The sequence below is a fragment of the Notolepis coatsorum genome (genome assembly GCF_963971535.1).
Source record: "Notolepis coatsorum genome assembly, chromosome: 10".
Classification (NCBI taxonomy): domain Eukaryota; kingdom Metazoa; phylum Chordata; class Actinopteri; order Aulopiformes; family Paralepididae; genus Notolepis; species Notolepis coatsorum.
Window position 1 is genome coordinate 122,584,137 of NC_140174.1, and position 24,671 is coordinate 122,608,807.

Sequence of the window (24,671 nt, forward strand, 5' to 3'; positions counted from 1 at the left end):
GAGTCCTGGTGGTTCCAAACTTCTTCCATTTGCGTGAATGATGATTCATATCCGGAAAAGTTCTAAGGAAAATGCACGTGTTTGGAAAGTACTGGCCATATGGCTGGAGATAAATGAGACTTGGGTTATAATACAGCACAGTGTGTTCCCGTTAACTTCAATTCATCAAGTGTGGCGACTGCTTTTTGGATTCTCTGTTCAACGGCATTCGAGAGAGAAAAACCCTCCTCAGGGATTCTAAGAAACACAGGGTGAGTAATTGATACACAAATTAGTATTTTTGGGGTGAAGCGTTCCTTTAATAAAGCTATTTGGAAATCGATATATTTTTGGACAGCAGACAACCGAGCGGAACGGTCTGCCATGGAGTGAGGCGTATGTCCCGTAATTATTGTTGATAAGCCAAATTGTTTGGTTTCCTCGCTGCATTTCAAAGCAGGCTGGGATGTTTTTTATTTTTTTATGGAAACTTTTTCGCCTGCTGTTTGTGAATATAATCGAGGGCGACAGACAGCGGGGTCTACTGTCAGGATCAGTTTGGGCCGCGTTCGGAAATCCTTAACTAAATTTAACGGAGCGACCTCCTCTCTGTTCCCGCCGTTCTTCTGACGCACAAAACCCACCAGGCGCGGGCGATCAGCACTTCACTTTCGCTCCCATGTTAACCCTTTCACTGATGCACGACAGAAGGTTAACCCTTTCACTGCCACACGACAGTAGGTTAACCCAGGTCACACCGGCCGCGCAGCTAATTTAAAAGCTTTGGTTGTCTTTCCCAATACAAATAAACCATATTACTAGGGTTCCCACGGTACCTGGAAAACATGGGATTAATTTTTTCATTTTCCAGGTATGGAAAGGCATGGAAACTGAGCAAAAGTGACCAATTACATGGAAATAGAAACAGTTGTCCTGGAAAGTTTAATTGGATGATGTGTAATAAAATGTAACGATTGAGCACAGAATTAACATGAGTTTATAAAAACCCTTTACATGTGAACAGCTTTTACTGTAGATATAAATGGATGATCCCATGTTGTAGAGCATGCTCTTGGCATCCTATATTGGATGTTGGAATTTGATGCAGGCAATATGAAACTTGAGTGAAACTTCTTATGCAAGTTTATCCTCAAATGTAAGTAGCTGTGTTTTAACTGTGTGGTAAACCTAGGTTTATCAACGTTAGTTAGTAAGCAGTGCAATCTTGCTAACTAGCTAGCCAACGTTAGCTCTCATAACGAGCCAGTTAGCCAGCGCCAGGTACAGTAGCTAGCCAACGTTAGCTCTCATAACGAGCCAGTTAGCCAGCGCCAGGTACAGTAGCTAGCCAACGTTGGCTCTCATAACGAGCCAGTTAGCCAGCGCCAGGTACAGTAGCTACCAACGTTAGCTCTCATAACGAGGCAGTTAGCCAGCGCCAGGTACAGTAGCTACCAACGTTAGCTCTCATAACGACCCAGTTAGCCAGCGCCAGGTACAGTAGCTAGCCAACGTTAGCTCTCATAACGAGCCAGTTATAGGCAGAGAAGCTCTTGGAGGGTATCAACAGATCCCTGTCACCTCTGGACCCCAAGAAGCTCCTGCAAATATTGATGGAATCGATGAATTGGAAGTTCTTAAGAATATTCCAAGAGGACAAGAGCAAAGAGGACCCAGATGCACCAAAGTTCATCAACCTGGGATGTTGTGGTCTGCATGTTGTGCATGGAAGTTTCCAGACCGGAGAGAGGGAAACTGGTTGGAAAATCGGAGATGTGCTGAGAGCGCTTTGGCAGGTGTTCCATGACTCTCCAGCAAGGCGAGAGGATTTCAGTGAGCTGACTAAAACTGCAAGATTTCCTCTGAAGTTCTGTGCCACTCGATGGGTTGAAGACTTGCAAGTTGCTGAGCGGGCAATCGAAGTGTGGCCAGCTGTGATGGCGTACATCCACAAGAAACTTCCGAAGAGTAAAGTGCCAACATCTGCGTCCTACTTGACAGTCAAGAAGGCAACCGAAGACCCTCTTTTCCTAGCTAAACTTGAGTTTTTCGCTTTTGTTGCAAGACAGCTGAAGCCCTTTTTGGAGGTATTTCAGACAGATGCCCCAATGGTGCCATTATTGGCAAAGGAGCTCCAAAGCACCCTGACAGGCCTGCTGTCATGCTTTATCAAGAGAGAAGAGCTGGCAAAGATCAAGACACCTCTCCAGCTCACTAAACTGGACCCCCAAGAGAAGCAAATCCATGTCCCTCTCAAACACCTGGACATAGGATTTTCAACCAAGAATGCGTCTCCTTACTCGCAATGACCTGCAAGAAAATTATGGAGAGAAGTCCTCATGTATCCAGTTGTGTGGCATATGAGGTCCCTTGACCCTGTGATGATTGTGACAGAAACCAAAAGTACAACAGCAATGTTTGAGAAACTCCTTCAGGTTCTCCTCAATGCTGGATGGTGCCCTGCCACAGAGTGTGACACAGTCCTTTCTCAGTATAAAGCATTCTCACTCGATGTCAACACAAACCACAAAGCAGAGTTCCAAGAATTTGTTTACAGCTGCAGACTTGATGAATTCTTTGGAAGATATCTCAGTGGCAAAGAAGAGTATGCAGAACTGTGGAACATAATGAAATGTCTCTTCATTCTGTCTCATGGACAAGCTGCAGTAGAAAGGGGGTACTCTGTTAACAAGGATATGCTTGTTGAAAACCTACAGGAGAAGACGCTAATAGCAATGCGCTTGGTCCACGATGCTATGGCTGGGCACACAGATGAAGCTCTTCCAAAATACCTCAAGCAACACTGCAGAGGAGCAAGGACAAGATATGAGATGTATCTGGAAGACCAGAAGAAGTTAAGAGAGCAAACCACCAAAGAGAAGAAAAGAAAGGAGCTCTGCCAGGAAATCCAGAAGGTGAAAACAAAGCGGCAAAAAGTAATGACTAGTGCTGAAACAATGGAGAAAGAAGCACATGAAATGGCAGTCATGGCAGAGAAGAAGCACGGTTTTACACTGCTGTCAAAATCAAATGCCTATCGGAAAGGGGTTGCTGATAAAAAGGAAGAGATGGCAGCTCTAGACAAAGCCCTGAAAGAGCTGCAAGCAAAGCAATGAGGTATGCGCAATAGCCTTTATGGATGTATGAAAGATTGTAATATTTATTGGTCACATAAAGACACCATTTTAGGTTATGGAGATGACCAATTTTAACTCAAAATAACATTCTGTTTCAGATCTTCAGACTGTAGAGAGGAGGAGTAAGAGGAGTGGAGAGGGGCATTGAGCATGACCTCAGAGTTGCTTTGTCTACCATCACCCCAGACTTTGAGACTCTTGTCAGGAGCAAACAACATCCCCAGTTATCCCATTAGTTCCCTGGGATGTTAAGCTAAGAAGTCTGCTAAGAAGGATATATTATTTATTATTATTATTTTATTTCATTGTGTGTTTAGCTCTTAGTTGCACTTTTGTTGCAACCCCAGTTATCCCATTAGTTCCCCCAAACTTAGGTCTGTTATGTTAAGCTAAGAAATCTGCTAAGAAGCATATTATTTATTATTATTTTATTTCATTGGGTTTTTAGCCCTAGTTGCACTTTTGTTGCAACCCCAGTTATCCCATTAGTTCCCCCAAGGGAGGAGGAAGAGAAGAGGCCGCGAAGATGGAAGAGGAGGATGACAGAGGAAAAGGGAGATCAGTGGAGAGGAGTTGAGAAGAGTAGGAAGAGAAGACAGGAGCGGACACGAGGGGAGGTGTGGATAGAAGAGGACAGGATGAGATAGGAGAGGAGTGGAAGAGAGAACATATATCAATCCCAGTGCTCATGTGTTCCAGTTCAATAAATTGTTGTTCATCTACAGCTTGTTGCATTATTTCATGCATTGATATTATCAATAAGACATAATCTCTAAGCATTTACAATGTAGACTTGACTGGCACATCTTTTAAATCAAGTAAGTAGTCAGGTGTCCTAGGGGGTTGTGTGTGTGAGGGGAGGGGGGCGCGGATGGGGGGCGTTTTCCTTAATGATAAGCAAGCAGTGCAAGAATGCGGAAGCATTCTACCGTAGTGTCGTGCGGTAATGCGCCTTTCATTTTCCGCCGCCCAGCGCCCGTGCGTGCACCGGCGGCGGCGTGCTCGCTCAGGTGCGTGCGTGCGCCGGCGTGCTCGCGCGAGGTGCCCGCGCATGCGCATGAGATCCCGCCTTGGTTCGACACGAGCGGAGCTCAATATATATAAGTCACCGCCCCTTATTCAGTATCTAGAAATAGCTCAATTGGCAAGACTACATGGCTGTGGATCCTATGGCTCGTTTGCTGGCGAGTTCGAATCCCATCGAATATTTTTTTTTTAACGTGATTTTTTTTTTTAACATGTATTCTTTCGCCGGTTAAGGTTAGGCATGGTTAAGGTTAAGGTTAAGGTTAGGCATTGTTTCGGAGTTGGTTAAGGTTAGAACGGTTAAGTTTAGGCGCTGTTAAGGAGCTGGTTAAGGTTAGAGTTTGTCAAAGAGAATGGCAATATAATTTCTATGGTTAAGGTTAGGCATGGTTAAGGTTAAGGTTAGGCATTGTTTCGGAGTTGGTTAAGGTTAGAACAATTAAGTTTAGGCGCTGTTAAGGAGCTGGTTAAGGTTAGAGTTTGTCAAAGAGAATGGCAATAGACAGCCTATTTCCGCGCGACAGCTCCCAAAGCGGGCCTGAAAAGAAAGGCGCTTTACCGTAGTGGCGTGCGGTGACGAATGCTTCCGCATTTTTGCACTGCTTGCTTATCATTAAGGTAGACGCGGATGGGGGCGGAAAACTTCAGGGGCCTATAGATCATCACTTAATATGGTATCTGGAAAATCAGGAGGTAGTATGGAAATCTTTTTCGAGGCAAGCGTGGGAACCATTCCTTTTTCAGGAGTACAGTCACACTGATTTCATCATTCTAAAATGTATTCTAACATTCTAATTAATTAGATAATAACTGGTTATACATGCAAAATGGACAATAGAACACTGGAACTGGAAATCCTTAAAAAAAAATCTTCAAACGAGGACTGACTTTGGATATAGACTAGGCATTTACAGCTGTTCCAATGTAAATATGCCTTCCTCCGTGTGCTTCCGCCCGCTCTGAAGTCGGACTTGGTGTGGATGGCCACGCGCAATGTTCTCGCACGAAACTCGCGTGTGCTTACGACCGTGCCTGGTGGGTTTCAAGCGTAACGGTTGGAATTGCTTTTGTACGGTAGAATGAGAAGGACAGAATACAAGGGAACCACGTCATAACACCACCACCACCATGCTTCACTGATGAGGTGGTGTGCTTTGGATCATGAGCAGTTCCTTTCCTTCTCAATGTCCTCCCGTGTATTTTCTGTAAAATATATATATATATAATATATGTATATATGTCAGAAAATCAGCCCCTTGCGTCCTTAGTGTACAGTATATGACATGGTGTATGTTTGTTCATTGATGTGACAGTGTCTGGCAACATACTGTTTGTGTGTTTTTTTTTTGTGATTTGTCTTGATGTGTGTTTGTGAAACTAAAAGCTGAAAATAAAATATTATAAAGAAAGCACATTCTAGATTAAAGATATTTCCTTAAGGTTCACTTTCTCACATTCATCACACATTCTATGTATCTATCACTCGCGTACCATAAAATATACATTGGCATGACTGGTATTGTCAACCTTTATATGTGCTATAGACTATGCATGCGTGTGTATGTGTTAGCAGTTAGGAGATTGCTCTTTTTCACATGCATTTTTTATAGAAAATCATGCAATATAAATCACTTTCTCTACCACTGCACCCTTGATGCATGCACATGTGTGTTGTGTATGTTCATAATTGTGCATGTATTTCTGTATGGGGGGTGATTATACAGTGCGAGTCCATGCATTATGTGGTTGTACGCTATTGGTTAGTAAGCACATATGTCTTTGTGTGTGCCAATCAATATCTGAAATAAAAAAAGAAAACGAACATTTGTACTGTCTTTTACTATTATGCACTTTGCTACTAAGTAATCTACCTTGTGTGTGACGTTAACATTGAGTTAACAAGCGCTACCGGAGTCTCATGGCCAGTACAGAGAGACTCAGAAGGAACTTCTATCCCCAGGCCATCAGGATGCTCAATGACAATGACACTATGTAACAAACCATCAAATACACTCACAGCACACACATCCACATGTACACACTCACTTTAAACAAACACTCACCTACCACTGACTTTACTCACTTTAGACACTTTATATTTATCTATCATTAAAGAGATTTGCACTACATCCATACCTCATGTGTCCTACCCTAAGTTTTGTACCATCCCATGTCTGCATTGTACCTCACTCACTGTTACTTTTTTACTCTGTGCTGTATGTATATTGACTTTACTTACTTTTACTTACTTCAACCATTTCACTGCGGCTATGGTTAACCCTTTCACTGCGACAATACACATAATGTTAACCCTTTCACTGCCACACAACAGCAGTTTAACCCTTTCACTGCCACACTACAGACGGTTAACCCTTTACTATCACACTACCGACGGTTACCGTAATAGTAAAGGGTTAATAATAATAATGGATTGGATTTATATAGCGCTCTTCTCTGACTGACTGTTGCTCTGACTCAGAGCGCTTCACAGAGTCCATTATTCGTTCATACACAGTCATACCGGTGGTGGTAAGCTACAATTGCAGTGTGTGGCAGTGAAAGGGTTAATTACTTTTTTTTACTTACTTTCTTGTTTACTGTTGTAGCACACTCTCAGGGGCTCTTTCAGAAATACGCATTTCATATAAAGTATTCTGTATTTTGTTGTGACATAATAATAATAAACATTGATGGTCATTGTGTTTGCAGCTGCATGCTGATGAGTCACTATGAGGAACCCAAACTGAGCGGTGATGAGGAGCCCAAACTGAGTGAAGACGAGGAGCCGCCTACTGAGCAGGACAAGAGGAAGAAGCTGGTGAGTCACACACACACACACACACACACACACACACACACACACACACACACACACACACACACACAGATACAGACACAGAGATACACACACACGCACACACACACACACACACAGATACAGACACAGAGATACACACACAGTGCGTACACACACACACAATCACACACCTGCATTGGCTCACACTCACACACAGATATCATACATATGCTCTCACATGCACGCACAGACAAACCCACCTCATTTCTTTTTTATTTCTGCATCACAAAGAAACCTCTCTCTCAGTGCTTCTCATCTTGTTGTGGACTGATTGCAGCTTCCTGAAGCTCAGTAGTACAATGCTGCTCTCTCTCTCTATTTCTCTCTATCTCTCTCTCCTCTCTCTCCTCTCTATCTCTCTCCTCTCTATCTCTCTCTTCTCTCTCTCTCTCTCCTCTCTATCTCTCTCTCTCTATCTCTTTGTCTCTGTCTCTCTCTGTTTCCTATCTTTCCTATGTCGCTCTCTCTCCACCCCTCTCTCTCTGTCTCTGTCTCTCTCTATCTCTATCTCTCTATCTCTTTCTTTATCTCTTTCTCTCTGTCTCTATCCTATCTCTCCTGTGTCGCTCTCTCTCTCCACCCATCTCTCTCTCTGTCTCTGTCTCTCTCCCTCTATATCTCTCTCTGTCTCTCTATCTCTCTCTCTTGCTCTCTCTCTCTCTGTATCTCTCTCTCCACCCCCCTCTATCTCTCTCTATCTCTCTCTCTATATATCTCTATATCTATCTATCTCTCTCTCTCTTGTTCTCTCTCTTTATCTCCGTATCTCTCTCTGTATCTCTCTCTCATCTCTCTCTATCTATCTCTCTCTCTCTCTATCTCTCTCTCTCTCTCTCTCTCTCTCTCTCTCTCTCTCTCTCTCTCTCTCTGCCTCTCTCTCTCTCTCTCTCTCTCCACCCTCTCTCTCTCTCTCTCTCTCTCTCTCTGGGTGATCGAGGCTTGTTTGTTAGAACCTACATCACTGTGTGCAGCAACATACTGCTCATGAAGCCGCTCTGTGGAAGCTTGTTAAGGCCACTTAACTGTGGTGTGTGTGTGTGTGTGTGTGTGTGTGTGTGTGTGTGTGTGTGTGTGTGTGTGTGTGTGTGTGTGTGTGTGTGTGTGTGTGTGTGTGTGTGTGTGTGTGTGTGTGTGTGTGTGTGTGTGTGTGTGTGTGTGTGTGTGTGTGTGTGTGTGTGTGTGTGTGTGTGTTTGTTAGCATGTATGCATGTCATTTATTTATTTGTATGTATGTGTACATGCGAGGGATTGTGCGAGCATGTGACTTTCTGAGTGTGTGTCTTAGACATGTAATGGTAGTGTATAATGTGGTAATTGTATAATGTGCTTGGGCGAAGGATTGTGTGTGTGTGTGTGTGTGTGTGTGTGTGCATCACGCAGGTGTATTAAACCATTACTCGCTACATAAATCATGAATGATAAGAAGGAAAGAAAGAAGGGCGGCTGGGTGGCGCAGCGGACATTGCGCTCATCACCAACGCAAGAGACACCGGGTTCGACTCCGGCTGTCGGCGTTGCCTCCGGCTTGGGCCGGCCGTCATACTGACTCAATTGGCAGAGTTAGCGGGGGGATGTCGATGGGTGGTAATCTGGACGTTGTGGACAGCGACTCCTACAGGTAGGTTGGGGACGCCTGCACAGCAGAGACAGGAAATGGGGGGGGGGGGGGGGGGGTAGTGTGAGCCTCCCACACGTTAAACCTCACCAATGAGAGTCCGCGCTGGCAGGTGAAAAGATGTGACAGGCTGCCTCCTCGTGTATCGGAGGGGACACGTGATGCAAGGCTTCTATCCTCCCTACAACCGGCCAGTGGGGGGCATATGCGAGCAACGTTCAAGACGGGAGGGGATAATTGGCACACTGGAATTGGGATGGGAGAAAAATTGAAAAAGAGGAGAAAAAGTGGATAAAAAAGAGAAGGAAAGAAAGAATGTCGTGGAAAAGTGTCTCATGAGACTGAAATGGACTGTTCCAGAGACACGGATGTATTTCTAGTTTATTTTAGACAGTTCGTATGGTTTTAAAGTACTTCAAATGTTTTAGTTCCTTTAGGATTGTTTCTTTTATTTATTATCTTTTAGGATCGGTTATTTTATCAAATCGTATATCGTTTCATGGTAATCAGTTGGTTTTAAGTTTTTAAAGGAGGGAGGGAGAGAGAGGGGGCAGAGGGAGGGAAGGAGGGGGAGAGAGAGGGAGGGATAGAAAGGGAGGGAGAGGGTGGAGAGGGAGGGATGGAGGGGAAGAGAGGGAAGGAGAGAGAGGGAGAGAGAGGGAGGGAATGAGGGGGAGAGAGAGGGAAGGAGAGAACGAGGGAGAGAGAGGGGGGAGCGGAGGGAAGGAGAGAGAGGGATAGATATAGGGAGGGAGGGAGGGAGGGGAGGATAGAGAGAGAGAGGGGAGGAGAGAGATATAGGGGAAGAGAGGGAGGGAAGGAGGGAGACAGTGAGAGAGAGACAAAGAAGGGATGAGTGTGGAGGAAGGGAAGTTGGTAGAAAGGAGAGGAGGAGAGCAAGTAAACAAACAACTATGGATGAGTGTAGTGCGTTTCCCTGGCGATAATAATAATAAAGCTTTATTTGTATAGCACCTTTCATACAGAAACTGCAGCTCAAAGTGCTTCACAACAGAAAAAAGATAAATGAGCACATAAAGTGCAGACATATAAAATCACAGTTTTTCACATTAGGATCTAACATCCCAACAGGCCACATTGTTTATGGTTTGATTCAGTTTAAAAAATTTTACAATAATCAGATAGAATAGACAGAGTAAAATAGTGCAATAGTGCAGTGCAATAAAGTATCGGAATAGACACATAAAATATGGACATATAAAAACAATAAATTAAAAACTTAGCAAGCAAGACTTTGCTGATGTAGATCATTAGATAAGGAACACCGTCAGCTCAGTAGAGGCTGCTTGATGCTGTCGACGTGCTGTATCCACCGCACATAATTGGATGAATATTAAAGTAACTGTGCATGATTCACATTCCCCTGATGCTGTGCTCACACTTGTCTCTCTACATATATGATTCATATAATCAGCTGCCGCTATGCAGAAGATGCATCTTGCTTCCTAGGTCTCCTCCCTCTATTCTCCTCTATTCTCCTTTCTCCCTACTCCCTATCTAACGTATTCCCTAACTCGACACCCCTCACTGGTGCTGATCACCACATCTCTGCCAAACTTCTCTGGAAACTTGTACCAGCAGCAGTAGTTTCAGACACTTTTCATTTGCAAGCAAAATCATGGCATTGCTTAACACTATGATCGCCGTGGACGAGTTTACACGTCATTCCTAGCCATGCTCATTATGCCGAAGACGCCGTAACTCGTCTTTGATGTCAATATTTCAAAAATCTGTCATCTAAATCGTATTTCCTTTCCGGAGCCCTGAGACACACTGCAAAGCTCCACTCAACTCTCTAGCGGTTCAAGACCGCCATCTGGTGGCCGATCGGCAGATCGCCAACCGGAAATTAACCTTTGAACCGGTAGTGCTCATCCATATGTGGTCCGGGCACTCGCTATCGTTAGAGAGACTCCGTATTCGATCGGTGCAAATAACTCGAAAAAACAACATGATTTGGACGTATATACTATTATACAACCTGGAAATGGATCGGGCATTTCTCCATCCCATAATAAAAAAAATTGTGTTCCACGCTCATCTGCCAGCGGCGCGAGGAAGCCACGGTAAGATTCAGCGTTATTTTCTAACGTCTTCTATACTAACTGATCTGATGAACATACTGTATGACCCACTCTGGATGAATCATCTAACGCTGCCCACGGAATTATAAACGATCCCCCGCCCATCCGGTCATCATCAGATGATGCGTAGAAACTTCTAGAACCACGTCCAGTTGCATTTTTTTTTTCTCGCACAGATTCCTACCAAACTGTATTTGATCATCAATATAATGCATTTAGGGCTATAAATCACGTTCTGAAGAAAGCTGCAGAAAACGATAAAAACATACTTATACTTTAGACCAGTGTCTCTCAACTGGTGGGTCGCGACCCAAAAGTGGGTCGCAGGGCCATTTTGAGTGGGTCGCGGATGTGTGTAAAAAAAAAAATCACTTTTTTTTTCACTACCTATCTTTGTGAAAGTGGCTTTTCAGCTCTGGTCCAGCTGAAGACAAAGCGGAGGAACAGATTGGACATTGAGCATGACCTCAGAGTTGCTTTGTCTACCATCACCCCAGACTTTGAGACTCTTGTCAGGAGCAAACATCATCCCCAGTTATCCCATTAGTTCCCTGCATGTTAAGCTAAGAAGTCTGCTAAGAAGGATATATTATTTATTATTATTATTATTTTATTTCATTGTGTTTTTAGCCCTTAGTTGCACTTTTGTTGCAACCCCAGTTATCCTATTAGTTCCCCCAAACGTAGGTCTGTTATGTTAAGCTAAGAAATCTGCTAAGAAGCATATTATTTATTATTATTTTATTTCATTGGGTTTTTAGCCCTAGTTGCACTTTTATTGCAACCCCAGTTATCCCATTAGTTCCCCCAAACTTAGGTCTGTTATGTTAAACTAAGAAATCTGCTAAGAAGCATGTTATTTATTATTATTTTATTTCATTGGGTTTTAGCCCTAGTTGCACTTTTGTTGCCCACTCTATTATCCCATTAGTTCCCCCAAATGTAGGTATGTTATGTTAAGCTAAGAAATCTGCTAAGAAGCATAATATTTATCATTATTTTATTTCATTGGGTTTTTAGCAATAGTTGCACTTTTGTTGCACTTTTTTGTGTTTATTTCATGTTTTGAAAGATTGTGTATTACTGCAAATATTCTTTTTTACATAAATCATAGTGGTTCAAAATGTTGGGTCGCGACTTAATGACTAAGGAAAATGTTGGGTCCCGAGGCTAGACCAGTTGAGAACCACTGCTTTAGACCATATTTTAGTATGAATATGTGAATGAAAAAGTTTAACGTTGCTACACCCTGAACAATACATATAGGACATTGAATGGGCCATAATAATGGCAATTTAGCAATAGAATTTAAAAAGTTATAGCCCTGCAAAGAAGGGGAACTTCTCCATAGACAAATAGAGCTGGCGAGGGATGGTAAATTATGAATTTAACCCATGGCGATTAAAGTGTTAATTTAATAGTTATTGTGCCCTCAGGCCTCTCCAGCCTATGGCTGTGTGTTTGTGTATGGGGTGTATATTCAAATGAATTAAAGCCTCATAGCTTTGTTTTCCGCTTAAACCACTTTATTATTAGGTCATGTTGACGACACAGTTATTGCTAAATGTTGTCATCTTTTTTGTGTGTATTTTTTTTTAAGATTCTGATGTGACAAAGATTGGCAAAAAATATACTATATGTTATATGGCTTAATTGACTGTATATCATGTAAGGTTATTTTCCCAGATATGGATTTGCTTTTTACACTCACTGCCATTCCAATAGTGTCTGCACTGTTCTTTCAGCACCACAGCCTCTCTCTCTCTCTCTCTCTCTCTCTCTCTCTCTCTCTCTCTCTCTCTCTCTCTCTCTCTCTCTCTCTCTCTCTCTCTCTCTCTCTCTCTCTCTCTATCTCTATCTCTATCTCTATCTCTATCTCTATCTCTATCTCTATCTCTATCTCTCTCTATCTCTCTCTCTATCTATCTGTCTCTCTCCTCCTCCCTCCTCGCCTCCTCTCTCATCTCCTCCAGTCAGCTCCTCATGGCTCTGGGGGTGATGTCTCTCTGTAGATGCAGGTGATTCATGTTGTTGTGTCTCGTCGGATGAGGTTGGATGAGGGGATCTGACCGCGTCGTCCTGAGTAAAAGATGAAGGGAGGGATGAGAGGGGAGGAACTCGCAGGTTCTGTCGTCCGTCACGCTACCGCAGGGGTTTCACCAGAACCATCCCTTATTGACGGACCGAGCCGCAGCGTAGCCAGCTGTGTCCTCTTTGTGTGTCACTGTGGAGGACTGTAAGTCAATAGTCCACTTTGTGTGTCACTGTGGAGGACTGTAAGTCAATAGTCCACGTTGTGTGTCACTGTATGGAGAAATGGAAGTCAATAGTTATCTTTGTGTGTCACCGTGTGGAGGAATGCAAGTCAATAGTCATCTTTGTGTGTCACTGTGTGGAGGAATGCAAGTCAATAGTCATATTTGTGTGTCACTGTGTAGAGGAATGGAAGTCAATAGTCCTCTTTGTGTGTCACTGTGGAGGAATGGAAGTCAATAGTCCTCTATTGGAGAGAGATTCCTGCCCGGGAGCGGAGTGGGAATCGAACTGGGAACCTCCGGATTGCCAGACGACTGCTCTACCTCCTGAGACACTGTCGCCCACAAATATGCTGTGTAAACACATTACAATTGTAAACAATTGTCACTCCCAAAAGTGCATAGTGCAGGTTTTTAATCAGGGTTCAGCTTTGAAGGAGCGCAGGGGAGCGTGCTAGTGACAGATGATGGAGGAGGCATGAGCAATCAGACCGTGATTGTGATGTAGGGCTGACCCCTATTAGTCGAATAGTCGACTAATCGATCGAAAGGAGCCGTAGTCGACTGCCAACCTCTTAGTCTAATACAAAAAAATATATATATATCTTTTTTTTAACCCTTTATTCGCCAATGACGTGTTCCCACGTCATTCTCCGCCATGCGTAATCTGCCAATGACGCCATAAGGCGTCTTTGAGATCAATATTTAAAAAATATGTGATGGCAATCATATTTTACCCACGGAGTCTTGAGATCCCCTGTTGATCTCCTCTCAACTCTCCAACCGTTCAAGAGCGCCATCTGGTGGCCGATCTGCGGATCGCCCAAACAGGAAGTGGCGCGCCGGAAGTGGTGCTCGCCCATATTTCGTCCGGGCACTCGCTATCGTTAGCGGGACTCCATCTTGATACACTGTACATCGATCGGTTGCAAATAACTCGATAAACAACATGATTTGGACGTATATATTATTATACAACCTGGAAATGGATCGCATATATCAACATCCCATAATAGAGAACTTTCTGCTCGACGCTGATCGCCCAACGCTACGAGGAATCTGAGGTGAGTTTCAGCGTGTTTGATTATTATTAAACGTAATATATATATATCGCCTATACTACATAAATGATTTAACGTCGGCCACGGACTTATAAACCCCCCCCCCCCCCCCCCCCCGGTCACCAGCTGATGATGAGGCATGATACTTAGGACCTTGCACAATTGAAAGTTTTAATATGACGTCAATCGGTATCAAACTACATTTGATGATGTAATATATGTATTTAGGGCTATAAATCACATTCTGCAGAATGCTGCAGAAAACGATAAAAACATATTTATACTTTAGACCGTATTTTAGTATGAATGTGAATGAAAAAGTAGAACGTTGCTACATCCTAAACGATGGATACTTGACGTTGAATGGGCCATAGTAATGTCAATTTAGCAATACAATTTAAAAAGTTATACCCCTGCAAAGAAGGGGAACATCCCCATAGACTTACAGCGCTGGCAGATAGATCAGAATAATAATAATAATAACTAGACAATTCCGCGCGGGGGAAATTGTGAAAGTGTGGGTGACGCCTGTGCACCGCCGGCCAACGGGGGAGAGGGTCTCTCGCGAGTCTCTATGACAAACGGTTCAAAGGATACAAAAAGGGGGCGCGGCCTAAGGATCAGGGGAGTGGTCAACATAGACCAATCAAAGAGGATATCCCTACTGAGTGCAATGACACAACCCGCAACACTATTACACTATTACACAATATTACACTATTACACACTATTACACACTATTACACTATTACACACTATTACACTATTACACACTATTACACACTATTACACACTATTACACACTATTACACTATTACACACTATTACACTATTACACACTATTACACTATTACACACTATTACACACTATTACACTATTACACTATTACACAATATTACACTATTACACACTATTACACACTATTACACACTATTACACACTATTACACTATTACACACTATTACACACTATTACACACTATTACACTATTACACACTATTACACACTATTACACTATTACACACTATTACACTATTACACACTATTACACACTATTACACACTATTACACTATTACACTATTACACACTATTACACTATTACACACTATTACACTATTACACACTATTACACATTATTACACTATTACACTATTACACACTATTACACTATTACACACTATTACACACTATTACACACTATTACACACTATTACACTATTACACACTATTACACTATTACACACTATTACACTATTACACACTATTACACACTATTACACTATTACACACTATTACACTATTACACTATTACACACTATTACACTATTACACTATTACACACTATTACACTATTACACTATTACACACTATTACACTATTACACACTATTACACACTATTACACTATTACACACTATTACACACTATTACACTATTACACACTATTACACTATTACACTATTACACACTATTACACTATTACACACTATTACACTATTACACTATTACACACTATAACACTATTACACTATTACACACTATTACACTATTACACACTATTGCACTATTACACTATTACACTATTACACACTATTACACTATTACACACTATTACACTATTACACTATTACACACTATTACACTATTACACACTATTACACTATTACACTATTACACACTATTACACTATTACACTATTGCACACTATTACACTATTACACACTATTACACTATTACACACTATTACACACTATTACACTATTACACTATTACACACTATTACACACTATTACACTATTACACACTATTACACACTATTACACTATTACACTATTACACACTATTACACTATTACACTATTACACACTATTACACACTATTACACACTATTACACACTATTACACACTATTACACACTATTACACTATTACACACTATTACACTATTACACTATTACACACTATTACACTATTACACTATTACACACTATTACACTATTACACACTATTACACTATTACACTATTACACACTATTACACTATTACACACTATTACACACTATTACACACTATTACACACTATTACACACTATTACACTATTACACACTATTACACACTATTACACTATTACACACTATTACACTATTACACACTATTACACTATTACACACTATTACACTATTACACACTATTACACTATTACACTATTACACACTATTACACACTATTACACTATTACACACTATTACACTATTACACACTATTACACACTATTACACTATTACACTATTACACACTATTACACACTATTACACACTATTACACACTATTACACTATTACACTATTACACACTATTACACTATTACACACTATTACACTATTACACACTATTACACTATTACACACTATTACACTATTACACACTATTACACTATTACACACTATTGCACTATTACACTATTACACTATTACACACTATTACACTATTACACACTATTACACTATTACACTATTACACACTATTACACTATTACACACTATTACACTATTACACTATTACACACTATTACACTATTACACTATTGCACACTATTACACTATTACACACTATTACACTATTACACACTATTACACACTATTACACTATTACACTATTACACACTATTACACACTATTACACTATTACACACTATTACACACTATTACACTATTACACTATTACACACTATTACACTATTACACACTATTACACACTATTACACACTATTACACACTATTACACACTATTACACACTATTACACACTATTACACACTATTACACTATTACACACTATTACACTATTACACTATTACACACTATTACACTATTACACTATTACACACTATTACACTATTACACACTATTACACTATTACACTATTACACACTATTACACTATTACACACTATTACACACTATTACACACTATTACACTATTACACACTATTACACACTATTACACTATTACACACTATTACACTATTACACACTATTACACTATTACACACTATTACACTATTACACACTATTACACTATTACACTATTACACACTATTACACACTATTACACTATTACACACTATTACACACTATTACACTATTACACACTATTACACTATTACACTATTACACACTATTACACACTATTACACACTATTACACACTATTACACTATTACACTATTACACACTATTACACTATTACACACTATTACACTATTACACACTATTACACTATTACACACTATTACACTATTACACACTATTACACTATTACACACTATTACACTATTACACTATTACACACTATTACACTATTACACACTATTACACACTATTACACTATTACACACTATTACACTATTACACTATTACACACTATTACACTATTAGACACTATTACACTATTACACTATTACACACTATTACACACTATTACACACTATTACACTATTACACTATTACACACTATTACACTATTACACACTATTACACACTATTACACTATTACACACTATTACACTATTACACACTATTACACTATTACACTATTACACACTATTACACACTATTACACTATTACACTATTACACACTATTACACTATTATACACTATTACACTATTACACCGAGTACAATGGCACAATCCGCAAGTCTCTACGACAAACGGTTCAAGAGATACACTGAGGGGGTGTGGCCTAAGGGGGCGTGGTCTAAGGATCGGGGGAGTGGTCAACATCGACCAATGAAAGGTGGTCAACATCGACCAATGGCACAATCCCCAAGTCTCTACGACAAACGGTTCAAGAGTTACACTGAGGGGGTGTGGCCTAAGGGGGCGTGGTCTAAGGATCGGGGGAGTGGTCAACATCGACCAATGAAAGGTGGTCAACAGGGGGAGTGGTCAACATCGACCAATGAAAGGTGGTCAACATCGACCAATGGCACAATCCGCAAGTCTCTACGACAAACGGTTCAAGAGATACACTGAGGGGGTGTGGCCTAAGGGGGCGTGGTCTAAGGATTGGGGGAGTGGTCAACATCGACCAATGAAAGGTGGTCAACATGGACCAATGAAAAATGAAAGAGGATATCCCTACTGAGTACAATGACACAACCCACAAGACAGAGGGCGCTGTCCAGCAATTCAGTAGTAAGTAAGTAAGTAAGTAAGTATTTATAAAGCACCTTTCATACATGTCATGTAGCTCAAAGTGCTGTACACAATAGTTATCAGTTAAGATCAATGTTTAAAAAAAAAAAAAATAATAATAGTAACGTAAAAATGAAAATAACGTAAAAACAGTCATTTGCTTACCAGTTTGGGAGAACAGGTCCGTGCAACACAGTGATGGCCAATGATGGGTTAAGTGGATGATGTCATTGGCAGGTCAGCTCAGCCATGAGCCCTGAGTCTCACAGCTGTTAAGCCTGAACCAATCAGCCATGAGCACAATGACTTGCATATTCTGAAATTTCTTTACATGACTGCATTGTCACGTTGATTAAAAGAAAACTATAAGAGATGAAGCGTTGAGACTCGCACAAGAGCACTACAACGAGTAGGCGAAGGGTTGTGCGCGAGATTGTGGCATTCGTGCGATATTGTGGCACTCCTTCGGCGATCGGAACAGAAGGCTAAAAAAAAAATGATTTCTAGAGGGCGATTGCATGGCGGTCAATGGGGAGGAGAACCTTCAAACAAATGGTCGTCAGTTGAGATAGAAATGTCCAATTCCATTTATTTTTCTTTTGTGAGCGGGATGACAGCCGTGTCATCGTTTTGATGTGTTTGTTTTATTTCTACGTCCAAAATTGAGATCACACTCGCAATTCACCCAAGGTAGGGGGAAAAAGATTATTTCAGCTGCTACACTCTAAAATGCAATGCATTCCCAATGGGACCGAAATTTTACCGTTTAAAGTCGATTCGTAGCCAGACGGTGCGGTGAAACTTTTACGGGTTCGAAGACCGCAGTTGCCATAGGCAAGCCGCTCGTTTTGATACCTTTCACGTGTATGGTGCGCGAACGCTTACGTGTTGCAAAGTGTTTGAAACTCTAAATTGCACTGTATTTCCGAAATTTTACCGTTTAAAGTCGATTCGTAGCCAGACGGTGCGGTGAAACTTTACGAGTTCGAATAGTACATCGAGTTGGAGCAAGCCGGTCGTTTTGATACCTTTCACGTGTATGGGGCGCGAACGCTCTGGCACGAGTGTTGTTTGGAAAATCGGTGGATCTCGCACTCTAAATTGCATGCATTTCTGAAATTTTACCGTTTAAAGTCGATTCGTAGCCAGACGGTGCGGTGAAACTTTACGAGTTCGGAGACCGGTGTTGCCATAGGCAAGCCGCTCGTTTTGATACCTTTCACGTGTATGGGGCGCGAACGCTTACGTGTTGCAAAGTGTTTGCAAAATCGGTGGAATAAAGAATAAATAATAAAAAGAGTATGGATATGTATAGTGTGGGTGGCAACCTGGCTTCGCCAGGTCACCCACACTAATCAGAATAATCCCTGGCAGATAATAGGTTAATATCTTTTTTTATTTAATTTTTTTTTATCATTCTTTCCAAAAGAAAAGAGGCCTAGAAGCGTGGCTAACGCTAATGGCACGCATACCAGAGGCTAAATGCCTAAGGAAAAAGGCTCCTGAAAGAGGATTTCACCCATCTAATGAACACACTAGACCAGTGGTCACCAACCGTTTTTAGCCCAAGATCACTTTTTTTTTGGTGAAGGCAAGATCTACCTATTGAAGCGTTGAGAGAAAAAGACAGCCAAGATTGTACTTTAAACTAAATGACTTTTATTTGCCTGTATTCTAATTACATGCAATGCTTTGGTCCAACAATCTTCCAGGTCCAAGATATTTTCAATGTTTTGGCAAATTTTGATTTAAATTGTATAATTCCCATTTTAAAATGTTTTACCATAATATGTCTGGTATCTATTTTTTCAGCACAGTCTCACCTATATGACTGACAAGTTAGTTTTCATACTGTATAATACTGTATACTGTATACTGCATAATGTACAACACAAAACACAAAATCGGATTGAGAAAATGTGTTCTTTTTAGTATGAACCAATGCAAACATATGAAATCAAGGATATAAAACAGTGGAAATGCACCCTCAGGTAGTATATTTACATAAACAAAAGAGAACAGAGCAGAATTCAATTTACAAAGCATTATTTTCTCCATACACAGGTAATAAACACTTTTGATTCTCAACTGGAAATTATCACCATTTACAAAAAGTCAGTAAAAGTAAGTTTTTTACAAAAAAAAAGTAAAAGAAAAAAAGTTTTACGGTAAAAAGGTAAAAAATAAGTAAAGTGGGATATTCAATATACATATATACAAATGTTCTAGAATGTGCTATTATGACATCATACTGTGACATCACAAATGTTCTAGAATGGTCTATTATGACATCATACTGTGATATCACAAATGTTCTAGAGTGCAGTCATACCTGGGCAGGCAGACCCAGGGGGGGTGTAGTCAGGCAGACCCAGGGGTGTAGTCAGGCAGACCCAGGGGTGTAGTCAGGCAGACCCAGGGGGGGTGGAGTCAGGCAGACCCAGGGGTGTAGTCAGGCAGACCCAGGGGTGTAGTCAGGCAGACCCAGGGGTGTAGTCAGGCAGACCCAGGGGGGGTGGAGTCAGGCAGACCCAGGGGTGGAGTCAGGCAGACCCAGGGGTGTAGTCAGGCAGACCCAGGGGTGTAGTCAGGCAGACCCAGGGGGGGTGGAGTCAGGCAGACCCAGGGGGGGTGGAGTCAGGCAGACCCAGGGGGGGTGGAGTCAGGCAGACCCAGGGGTGTAGTCAGGCAGACCCAGGGGTGTAGTCAGGCAGACCCAGGGGTGGAGTCAGGCAGACCCAGGGGTGTAGTCAGGCAGACCCAGGGGGGGTGGAGTCAGGCAGACCCAGGGGGGGTGGAGTCAGGCAGACCCAGGGGTGTAGTCAGGCAGACCCAGGGGTGTAGTCAGACAGACCCAGGGGTGTAGAGTCAGGCAGACCCAGGGGGGGTGGAGTCAGGCAGACCCAGGGGTGTAGTCAGGCAGACCCAGGGGGGGTGGAGTCAGGCAGACCCAGGGGTGTAGTCAGGCAGACCCAGGGGTGTAGTCACTGCAGCCGGAGCCGGCATGAGAGGAAGAGGAGCAGCATCTGCCTCTTCGTCCGCTACCTCACTGTAGGTGTAGAGTCTGTAGTACACTGTAGACAATTGAAGTACATTATTTTCAACATTCAAAAAGGAATCTTCACACACAGTAAGGGTAGTGACGTTTTGAACAGTTACAGTACACTCAAAAGCAGGCTGCCTGCTCATCTATCACACTACAACACACACTACAACACACACACACACACACACACTGTATATACACTGTATATACAGGCAACAGTTACAGTACACTCAAAAGCAGGCTGCCTGCTCATCTATCACACTACAACACACACACACTGTATATACACTGTATACAGGCAACAGTTACAGTACACTCAAAAGCAGGCTGCCTGCTCATCTATCACACTACAACACACACACACACTGTATATACACTGTATACAGGCAACAGTTACAGTACACTCAAAAGCAGGCTGCCTGCTCATCTATCACACTACAACACACACACACTGTATATACACTGTATACAGGCAACAGTTACAGTACACTCAAAAGCAGGCTGCCTGCTCATCATATCACACTACAACACACACACACTGTATATACACTGTATACAGGCAACAGTTACAGTACACTCAAAAGCAGGCTGCCTGTTCATCTATCACACTACAACACACACACTGTATATACACTGTATACAGGCAACAGTTACAGTACACTCAAAAGCAGGCTGCCTGTTCATCTATCACACTACAACACACACACTGTATATACACTGTATACAGGCAACAGTTACAGTACACTCAAAAGCAGGCTGCCTGCTCCGTGGTGGGGATTTCATGGAGAGATCACCGGGAGAAAGGATTCTTCCCCACCCCTGGCTGGCCAAACTACCAGCCGAACTAATACGTCCGTGCCTCGCTGTCCCCCTTCGCAAAATACGTTAGAGGAAGCGGAGAAAACGAGGAGGCGCAGCGGCCAAATGGAAAAACACCTGTCGCTCCTACCTGGTGCCCGTGGAGTTCCAGAGAACCCCGCCCCGCCGATCGTCCAACTCGGTGTGTGTAATTATTCCCCGCCGGCTTTCATTCACCGGCCCAGCCCAGAGTCTGTCTCTCCCTGGTAACTTTCATCGCCCATGGAGGCCAAATGGATGTCGCGGCGCAAACCCCCATAGCCTCCGCTCCCTGCTACAGGTGCAGCCTCCCGGGAGCTCCCCTCCCGCCCCCCCGCGGCTGGCCCTATTCAACGCTCGCTCGCTGACAAACAAGGCCTTCAACTTGAACGCTCTCTTTACGGACCGCACACTGGATTTTCTCCTGGTGGTTGAAACGTGGATACGGACTGGTGAGCAGCCTACTCCTCTCATTCAACTTTGTCCCCCGGACTGCGATTTTATTAACACCCCTCGTCTCACAGGAGGCGGCGGAGGCGGCATAGCTGCTGTTTTTAAAAAACATTTTAATTGTCTCGCTCTAAAATCGGATCCTGTCAAGAGTTTTGAAGTGCAGCTAATCAAAGTCGGACTCCTGAATCCACTACTGATTATCCTGGTCTACCGTCCCCCCGGCAACTCACTAAGTGACTTTATCTCTGAACTGTCCGTTCTCCTATCACAGACAATGCCCCGCTATGATAAAGTTTTACTGCTCGGCGATTTTAATGTTCACGTATGCTGCCCAAATAAACCCCATGTGAAGGAATTCCTGCACTTAATTGAGTCTCTTAATTTTAGCCTACATGTTAATTCCCCAACACACAAACTCGGCCACATTTTAGATTTAGTTTTAACAGCAGGTTTCTCCATCGACAACATGGAAATAGATGACCCAGTCCTCTCAGACCATTCACTGATCTCTTTTGATGCTCTGTGTTTTGTCCCCATTTCCAAAGCTATTGTCCCAGCGCGTTCCTCTCGCCACATTAACCCCTCCACTGCCATTAAGTTCCGTGATGCCTATATAGCTGCCACTAACACCTGCAGTATTGAGGCCTCTCCTGTCCAGCACAGCACTGAGATCCTTATCTCAATGTTCAATTCCTCATGCTCCTCCATACTCGACTCTGTCGCCCCCCTTAAACTCAAAAGGCCCAGACCTAGATCTCAGCCCTGGCTTGATGAGAACACCAGAGCTTTAAGGAGACAGTGCAGACAGGCCGAGCGCAGGTGGAAACACAATAAACTGCAGATCCACTATGAGATCCTTAAACATCACCTCAAACAGTATCAAGAGGCAGTTAAGGTGGCGAGAGAAAGGCACTTCTCAGAAATAATTGCCAAAAATTGTCACAATCCCAGAGTCCTTTTTTCGACCATTAACTCTTTCACCTCCCCTCCTCCCGCCCCCTGCCCTGATGCCTCCCCCTCCAAATGTGAAGAATTCCTAGCTTCTTCATTAGGAAGGTGGAAACCATTAGATTAGCCATTTCATCGTCCTCCTCCACCCCCCCTCCTACCCAGCCCCCCTGCCCGGCCCCCCCTCCTGCCCAGCCCCCTTGTCGGACCCCCCCTCCTGCCCAGCCCTCCTGCCCACTTCCCCCTCCCTCCCACCCCTCCTGCCCAGCTCTTTTGAACAAATTCCAACCCATCTCTCTAACCACTCTCAGAGAGCTGGTGGCAGGCATGCGGACTGTCACATCCCCCCTTGATGCCCTCCCTACCCATCTTCTAAAAGAGTCCATGGACATAGTAGGCCCCAGTATTTTGTCTATCATAAACAGCTCTCTGGAATCTGGCTCTGTTCCCTCCTCCCTTAAGCACGCCATGGTTGAGCCCCTCCTAAAAAAACCTAACCTAGACCCTGCTCTTTTCAATAATTACAGGCCCATATCCAAACTACCCTTCCTATCTAAGATTTTAGAAAAGGCTGTCCTGGCACAGCTCCTCCCCTTCCTACATCACAACAACCTCCTAGACAAATTCCAGTCAGGTTTCAGGGCAGGGCACAGCACTGAGACAGCGCTAGTAAAAATCTACAATGACCTGCTTCTCACCATCGACTCAGGTAGCTGTGCCATGCTCCTCCTCCTGGACCTCTCTGCCGCGTTCGACACGGTCGACCACTCCACCCTGGTCGATCGTCTCGAACACAGGCTAGGTATTGGGGGGTCTGCCCTAAACTGGTTCGCATCCTACTTGAGCGGCCGCTCCTTTTCGGTCAGTTTGGGTGGACACTCCTCCCCCACAGCTAGTCTACCGTATGGGGTCCCCCAAGGTTCCATCCTGGCCCCCATACTCTTCTCCATCTACATGCTCCCTCTGGCCGAAATCATCCAGAAACACAACATTTCATATCACTTTTATGCCGATGACTCCCAAATCTACCTTCCCTTCAACCCCTCTGACACAGCTAACCTAGACTCTCTTAAAAACTGTCTTAGGGACATAAAAAGCTGGATGGCCCTCAACTTCTTACAGCTAAATGAAAATAAAACGGAGATCATTTTGTTTGGC

The 24,671-nt window shown here is 42.8% G+C and overlaps 1 protein-coding gene across 1 annotated transcript in view; it reads left to right on the forward strand.

Annotated features, from left to right (window-relative positions):
• The window catches only part of ipo11 (importin 11), a 577,792-nt gene that overhangs the window by 420,313 nt on the left and 132,808 nt on the right, over positions 1–24,671 (forward strand). The window contains exon 26 of the mRNA XM_084323169.1: positions 6,852–6,960. Within this exon, the coding sequence (XP_084179295.1) occupies positions 6,852–6,960 (109 nt within the window). The remainder of the gene's footprint in view (positions 1–6,851; positions 6,961–24,671) is intronic.